Consider the following 8,337-nt stretch of genomic DNA (forward strand, 5'->3'; position numbering starts at 1 on the left):
CGTTATTGACAACATTATTTAGTTTAAATCTTCTCATAGAACATTTTCTATCGTGCCGTCTCCCCTGTGCATGATGTGCAAAGAAAACCTACCGAGGAAGGAGACCAGACAACATCTGAAAACACTTTCAAGTGGCTCCCTCCTGCATGACGTCTCAGCAGGTTTTTTTTTTAAACACCTGCCAATGGATAAAATTACTTCAAAATGTGGTTTATAGGGATAAAGATAGTTACCATCACTAATGACATACTTACCTGGACTTTTTAACCTATAAGAAATTGTGAAGGTTAGACATATTGACATCAACATGCAAGTAAGATTGAAAAAAAACCAAAAACAAGCACCTATACATGATTGTTTAATGATTTTCTAGAAAATAATTTTGCTTCTCATTCAGTACCTCAACACGTTTCCATCACATTATTGCGACATACATGCAATAAAACAGTAAAAGCCTCTTCATGGGGATTGAGGCTTAAAACTGATTAAGCCTCAACCATCATGAACTAACAAGTCCTTCATTGGTCCGTTAAATATCGTTGCTGTGATCAGTTCATGTTGGAATGACTCTTCAAGTGCCTCCTCAGATGGTTCAGACAGGTGTAGGTCTTGGGACAGATCTGGCAGTGGAAGGGTCTGACTCCAGAGTGGTTTAGCATGTGTTGTTTTAAGACGCTTCCGTCGGAAAAAGCTTTCCCGCACTGCGAGCAGACGTACGGTCTCTCCCCGGTGTGCACGCGCATGTGTACCGTCACTTTGTGAGCCATCGTGAAACCTTTCCCGCACACTGTGCACTTGAAGGGTCTCTCTCCGGTGTGGGTGAGTCTGTGGGTGCGCATCGCTCCCATCTGGGAAAAAGCCTTTCCGCAATCCGGACAAACATGAGGTTTCTCCCCGGTGTGGACGCGAGTGTGGCTCCTCAGCCCCCCGGCGGTGGAGAAACACTGGGAACAGTGGGTGCACTGGTACGGACGCTCCCCGGTGTGAGTCCGCATGTGCTGCTTCAAGTCGTAGCGGTTCCTGAAGCCGCGTCCGCAGACCAGGCAGCTCTCCGGTCTCTCATCGTTGTGGCGCAGCTCGTGGTTGGACAGACATTTCTCCGACAGGAAGCACTTGCCACACTCCTGGCACTGGTACGGCTTCTCGTGGTCCACTCTCTGGTGGTACTTCAGCTCGCTGATGCCCGGGAAGGTGGCGTCGCAGTACCTGCACCTGAAGCGGTGGTTGGGGCTGTACGGGAGCTGATGCTCCGTCATCTGGTGGTTGCGCAGCTGGTGCGCCATCTTGAAAGTCTTGCCGCAATGAGAACACTGGTATTTGGTGAGCAGCTGCACGCACTGGTGCCTCATGCGCTCGTGCAGGGACCGGAACTGCGAGCCACACTTGGTGCACACGTGAGAAGCGTTTTTGCACTTCCTCTTGCGGTGGCCGGACAGGTGGGCCTCGGTGCGGAACGCTTTCCCGCACTGGGAGCATCGGTAAGGCTTCGTGGCGGTGTGGAACCTCTGATGTTCCAGAAATTCAAATCGGTACTTGAAACTTCTCCCGCACAGCGGGCAGTTGTGCGTGACTCTGCCCCGGGAATAAACCGCCTTGACGGACAGTTTCCTCGACGACATGGACGACGAGCTCCGGTGAGAGGACCCGCTTTTGCCGTGTTTTCCTCCGCTCATCATTTTAACCGTCTCCATTTCTCTCAGCTCTTCGTGTCGCTGTTGATGTTTATTAAGACTCTTAGAGGAGATAAAGCTCTTCCCACAATCCTTACACTGATAGGGCTTATCGTGATCCACCTGCTGATGATACTTTAAATCCCCGATGCCTGAAAACCCAAGGCCACAATGGCTGCACTTGAAAAGGCGGCTCTGTGAGTGAGTCAATAGATGTTCTTTAAGGCTGCTGGACTTTTGGAAGCTCTTCCTGCAATGCCGACATTCATAACTGCGGCCTCGTTTCGGGCAGTGATGACGGAATTTGTCCAACGACGTAGGAAAGCTGTTGCCGCATTTAATGCACAGGTACGCCGCATTTTTACACTTTCGCAGCCGGTGTCCGGCCAGCAGGGTCGCCGTTCTGAAAGCTCTGCCGCACTCTGAGCAGTTGTAAGGCTGCAGGCCGGTGTGAAGCCGCTGGTGCTCGATGAGGACGGAGTGATGCTTGAAACATTTGTCACAGTCGGGGCATTTATGGACTCCCGGCTGCTGTCGCCGGCGAGGTGGAGACATCTCCGACTGTTTGGGAGAATCTGGAAAGTCTGCCGAAGTCGACGGGTGCGTCGACAGCTCCTCATCGAACATGACAATCTGAGGAACGTCTCCGTTCTCATCGTCGCAGCCACTTGGATGAGAGGTGATGGCGACTTCCAGTGATGGAGGGAGGGACAGAGAAGAAATGAGGAGATCATCTGATGGGAATGGAGCTGGAACAGAGAAAGAATTCATCAAACTCTTGACAGCATATGCACAAAACAGAATATCCAAAAACTTACCGACACTGGTTTTAGCCAACTTTCCATGACATTGTTTGCTCTGGAGAAGTAACTTCAGGTCATCGCCGTTTGAGACACACTGCATGTATTCCTCCAAGACAGAGGGGGAAGCACTGATCCAGGATGCAGTCTACAAAGGACATTTTGTTTGAAAATGATAACCACTTTAAAACACTTAAAAAAAAAAGTGATATATATATTGAACATCATTTTGCAGACCTGCTTAAAATCCGGTATAGGTAGAAGCTCCTCCAGACGAGAGAAGAACTCACAGACTAGTGTCTCAAGTGCTGTGTCAAAGTCAGGACCATACTCGACAGGAAACACGTTCTGTTGGGAGTTGAAACCGAGAAGACGAATTAAAACCAGAGCAAGGATTAAAATGACACCACAAATAGGTTACCTTGAGAAAATGTTCCCTTCCATCAGTGTCCTCAATGAGGCCTTGGACCAGCTTCATAAAGTTGGCCTCTGGCGCCTCCATATCCAACTCATTAGCCTATAAAAGGGCAAAATAACAAGTGTCACGTGAGACAGAGTCTCAATTAAAAAAAAAAAAAAAAAAAGGGTCTCTGGTCCAACACCCACCTCTTCAATGCAAGAAGTTCTGATTCTGTTCAGGTGAGTTTCAACAGCCTTGAGATCTTCAGGATGTTCAGAGCGGAGAAGCTCGAGGGTTGTCTAAAAACCACAGAAACAACGTATTTATTATTATTTACACCACAAAAGAACTAACGTGCGATACCCAGTTTAGGTTAGGTTAGGTAGAACTTTATTGAATTGTTTTTTTCCCAAATTATCCACAGCAGATACAGCAATTTTTCATAAAAAAAATATCAAAATAAAATAAGAGAAATAAAGAGAAAGAACAAGATGATACAATCTAAGTCTTAAAGATAAAGATCATAGATCAAAGAAAAATAACAAAGACATGTTCTCCTTTGCATAAAAAAATCTTGGTTTTATTTTGTATCGTCAACATGCGTTGTCCATGTCCATTAAGTAAGTAAGTAAGTAAGTAATATTTATTTATATAGCGCTTTTCGAGACCAGGGTCACAAAGCTTTAAATGATAACTCTTTATAGGTCACCATGACCATTAATCTACTTTGGACCATGGCCACGTTAAGTGACCTGGCGAGCCTGGATTTGGCCCCTGAGCCAGTTTGAGATTTGTGTTGTAGGGTGAACAAAAGAAAAAGAAAGTATAGAATTGAACCGCAAAGGAAATGTATGGGAAACAAATAGACTGAACAAACTACTGTCCATCATGGATGATGACAGTCATCCTCTCAACACGGTCATCAGTGAGCAGAGAAGCAGAATGAGTGCACGAATGCTCCTCCCATGATGCAACACTAATAGACTCATTCATTCCTCGGGCTATTCAATTGTACAATTCTGAGTTCGGGGGCAGGAGTGGAGTAAAAGTATCTGGATGTTCTGTTCTATGTTAGTCTTTGTATCCTTTGTCTTTGTTATTTTTCTTTGATCTACATTCTTTATCTTTATCTTTAGACTAGATTGTATCATCTTGTTATTTCCCTTTATTTCTCTTTGTTGTTGTTCTTATTTTATTTTGATTTATTTTTTATGAAAAATTGCTGTATTTGCTGTGGCTCTTGGAAAAAAACTATTTCCCGAAGGAGACCTCCTGAGTGATCAATAAAGTTCTACCTTACCTTACATTACCTTACTTTACTTTACTTTAGACTGGCAGGATATAGAGCAAACAACCTGTGGTTCAGTGTCTGACATTATTTTTAAAAAAAGGCTAGGCTGCTGATGAATGAAGAGTAAGAGACCCATTTGTTTTTCCGACATTAGAGGAATTAAGAGAAACACAATGAACTTGACATGACACCAGTACTTTTTTTTTCCTAATTATATTTAGTCCTAAACAGATATACGTACCCTCGCCCTCAGACCTAATGAGAGAAGCCTTCCTTCCCTTTTACTCATCAGATCCGGGACAGCATCCGTAACCATGGAAACGAACTCCTCCAGTTTTCCATAGTGGTTTGTATTCCGTTGCCGAACCACTTCCCACATGACAGCAGACATGAGTCTGAGAGGAGGGACCAGGAGAGCCAGAGATGACAGGGGGACGCTGAACTCTGCGGGAAAGTTACATCAAGTCAGACGGAAAAACATTTCAAACAATACAGTGTCGATGCTAGTATATTGTAGATAAATCGAGATACATTATACGCACTTCTGTGTTCAGTGAAAAGCCAAGAATACATTCATAACTGGTAAGAAATCTAACGCATTGTGTAAAGACCGAATAACGGAATTACAAATGTGGCGCACAAATCAAACATCCCGCAGTTTATCGTCTGAAATTACTAAACAATTATAACGGTTAAAAAGTTTAAAACATGTTATTATGATGAATCATTGTCGGCTGACACTTTAAAAACAGGGCCTCTGATGTTGAACCAAATGGGCAACAATTCTTGTTCCAGGTATTAGTCGAGGCCTTAAGAGCGCAGGCTAATCCTGCTACTTTGCTAGCTAGACAGAGCAAAAAACAGGCGATTTCACACGCTGTGTATTAAAGTGCGAGTCAAATACATACCAATTTCACTCATGATGCAGTTATTTTACAATGACACGAGTCCAAAGGGAATTATAGGAGGATATATGTCATTGTTACAGTTAGCTCGAGAGCTAATAGCAAGCGGGGCTTCTGGCGCCAACTTCTTCCTGAAAACGAGTTGTTGGCGGGGTGGGCGGTGACTGCGTCGGAGTTGGTGAGCTCGTTTTACTTCACGGCGTGTGGCGGAGAAACATCACGAAAACGTACTTCTTCAGATGAAACTAGAAGATGATCGAAGTCGAGATTTGAATAAAAATGGCTTCGATCACATTTTCTGTGACTTATTTTAGAACTTTCTACAAAATAACTCATCACGTGATTTTTCTCTTTATTTCAAAGGATTACTTTTTAATTATTAGGTCACTAAAACATTTTTTTTATAGAAATCAATCGTTTAAAGCGATTTCCTTTTAACGTTTAAGATTAAATAATGCAGGGAATATCGATTATTATAATTATAATTGTTATTAATATTATTATTATGGACAAGCATTTTATATTTATTAATTTGTGTTTGCAAGTCTAACTTAAACTAAATAACTAGACCAGTAAAAATAAAAAAAAACGAGCGTTAATGTTCCGAGGATAAAATATGTCACATTTGTGGAACTTCTAGAATTATTACTTCTTTTTTTGTATCACTCCAGTTGTTGTATATTTTACATTATTTTATTTCGTTCGCAAGAAAGGGTTGTCATTACACAATTGGCCACTAGGTGTCCCTTCAGACACGTGTAATTGAATTACATTTTCATTACGCTTATCATAAATAAAATAAATGTGGCGTTTAAATCACTTTCATAAAGTCAATACATAAAACTACTGAACAAATGCCGTGAGTATTTGCATGATGATTGTAAATAAAAATGTTTTCCTTGATTTTCTGGAACTCATGTTGTGTTATCAGTGTTATCTTGCCCTTTAAAGTATATACTTTATTGAATATTGTTTTGATTGTTTAAGCGCTTTGTGACCCTGGTCTGGAAAAGCGCTTTATAAATAAAAAGGACTTACTTACTTACTTACTTATTTTGTACATGCTTTATTGAATATAAACAATAAAAGAACTATGATAAAACATATTAAATTATACACATATTTTAGCTTGATAATAAACATTGTGGTAACTAAAATCTTTCTTAACTATATAAAAATATATATGATTTGAAAATAAAATAATTAATTACACATATAAATATTTAGCTAGAACAGTGTCTGAACTGAAATATTTCTCTAAAAGTGTCTAAAAGAATACTTGATGATGCATTGAAAATATGATTCATCAAACGTTTCAGCTTGGTTTGCATTACGCGCTTGTTCATGCCGCTGTCTAGCGTACTTTAATTAAACAAAGTGCCTTTAAAAAAAAATGTCGTTTTAAAGAGAAATTTCTCTCTGATGAAGCTGTAATCTCCGCCACATGTTGTTCAACAATTAGATCAATTACTGAGTCATGTCACATCATTCATGGTCATTTGTGAAAAACAAATTAAATGTGCCACACACATCTGTCTATCATGAGATGGCTGTTGTGTGGATGAGGCTGATTGTGTGTGTGTGTGTGTGTGTGTGTGTGTGTGTGTGTGTGAGTGTGTGGGAGAGAGAGAGAGGAAACAGAAGAGTGTGTGTGTGTGTAATTAAAACAAGCGATATTTTTTCCTCTACACAAAGATTATCCCTCCATCCCAGCTGGTCCAAGTTGGATTTGACCACCCAACAACCAGGGAGAGGAAATCTCTTTGGGGACGAATCCAAATTGGCACTCTTGGTGATTCTTTTTCACAAAATTGTGAAAAGTTTTCAAGAAAAAAGTTCAATCGCAACGTCTAAATCAGAGGGTAAATCAGCCCGAAAAACAACCCCCACCTGATCAGTCAGAATAAGCTATTTTAAGAGTTACGTTTGTTCTACTGTTACTCACCTGGAACCACAGAAGCTTCAGGTTGATTGACACACAGAGCAGTGGCCTTATAAACAACTTTAAGCACTAAAGGGCAGACAAACGCTGACAAGGACGGGCAGCCGTGTAGACCCAGAGTTCCGAGCACATCTGTCCCTGCTTTTTTTTTTTTTTTTTTTTTTTTCTCCCCCACACAGATTTAAAAGCACCCTCCGTTGTAATGAGGTCAAATCATCTAACTGCTCCATCATGGGAAATTAGAGGAGAGCTTAGACCTTAACCTTTCTGGATCATCTAGTCACACCTGTCGTTTTCAAGTCATTTACAGCATCCACGACTCCCATTGGTCGCTTCCCTTTCCTGAAAACTCTTCATCAAACATTTCTATGAGCAGAGAAATGAACATTTCAAACAACTTCAACATGGCCGAGGATTTAAAAGAATCCAAAAAAAACCCAAGTGTGAATATTTTACTGTTTAATAAAGACATTCATGATTGATCGACTTAAATGCAGTACGGACAATCAGGTTCTCAAGGAAAGTCTGATTATAAAACCAAACACAGAACGTTGATATGATCTGATCGTGTGTCGCTATGGCTGCCACTTTATATAAATACATTACAAAAAAATTGTTAAAAATACATTTTTTTTTTACATCCTCAAACATCCTTACAAAATGCAATTATAGTGCATCCATGCCCTTCCAGACCACATCCATCAGGTCAAATAAGAATGAGAAAAGTGTGCGGACGATCATTAGGCACATAATTCAGGATTATTTAAACACACAGCCCTTAATCTGTGCAATTGAAATATTATTCATCATCATTTTCACTTTAGAAAATATTTTTGTGGACTTTTTCATTGGCCACACGGATTTTTAAGCCATTTTTAAACCAAAATGTTTGTTTTTTTTTAGATCTTTGGTTTTTACATTTGTTTTAATATGATGATATACTTTAGTCCAATATGAAGATTTATTTTTGCATGCACATATTATTTTTCTGTGAAACATTTTTAAATCAAAAGAAAGACTTGTAGCCCTCACTTGTTGGTCGCTAGTAACCGTTATATGTTGCATATTTGTTGCATTAATATAACAATTTGTGCTTCATTTAAATTGATTTCAATTATAATATTTAAAAAAAATCTAAATGTAATGGATTGTTTTTAATAATCTTTGTACCAGTGAGTCTGCTTCCGGTGTCAAGTATATTAAAAGATGTCTGACTGTCAGATCATATTTTTACAATGTTGAAAACATGATTTAAAGGGCGGCATATCGTTATCAAACTTGCTTTTAGTTGAGTTTAAGAGACGCTAGACTTCTTCTTATCTTATCGTC

General features: G+C 40.3%; 1 protein-coding gene across 1 annotated transcript; it reads right to left on the reverse strand.

Moving 5' to 3' along the window:
• Positions 1-341: 341 nt before the first annotated feature.
• On the reverse strand, positions 342-5,358 carry LOC148063786 (uncharacterized). The gene is made up of 7 exons (XM_087811229.1): positions 5,070-5,358; positions 4,403-4,605; positions 3,077-3,169; positions 2,892-2,987; positions 2,708-2,818; positions 2,489-2,618; positions 342-2,419 (listed from the first exon to the last, which is right to left on the reverse strand). The coding sequence occupies exons 1-7, from the start codon at positions 5,080-5,082 to the stop codon at positions 549-551; spliced, it is 2,517 nt and encodes an 838-aa protein (XP_087667355.1). The 5' UTR covers positions 5,083-5,358; the 3' UTR covers positions 342-548.
• Between the last annotated feature and the right edge of the window lie 2,979 nt (positions 5,359-8,337).

The sequence above is a fragment of the Callionymus lyra genome, chromosome 16 (genome assembly GCF_982586985.1).
Source record: "Callionymus lyra chromosome 16, fCalLyr1.hap1.1, whole genome shotgun sequence".
Taxonomy (NCBI): domain Eukaryota; kingdom Metazoa; phylum Chordata; class Actinopteri; order Syngnathiformes; family Callionymidae; genus Callionymus; species Callionymus lyra.

Coding starts and splice junctions, on each gene's coding strand:
- LOC148063786 (XM_087811229.1), bottom strand. Junction 2,819..2,891: donor GAAGGGAACATTTTCTCAAG/GTAACCTATTTG, acceptor AACTCCCAACAG/AACGTGTTTCCTGTCGAGTA. Junction 2,619..2,707: donor CTATACCGGATTTTAAGCAG/GTCTGCAAAATG, acceptor TGTCCTTTGTAG/ACTGCATCCTGGATCAGTGC.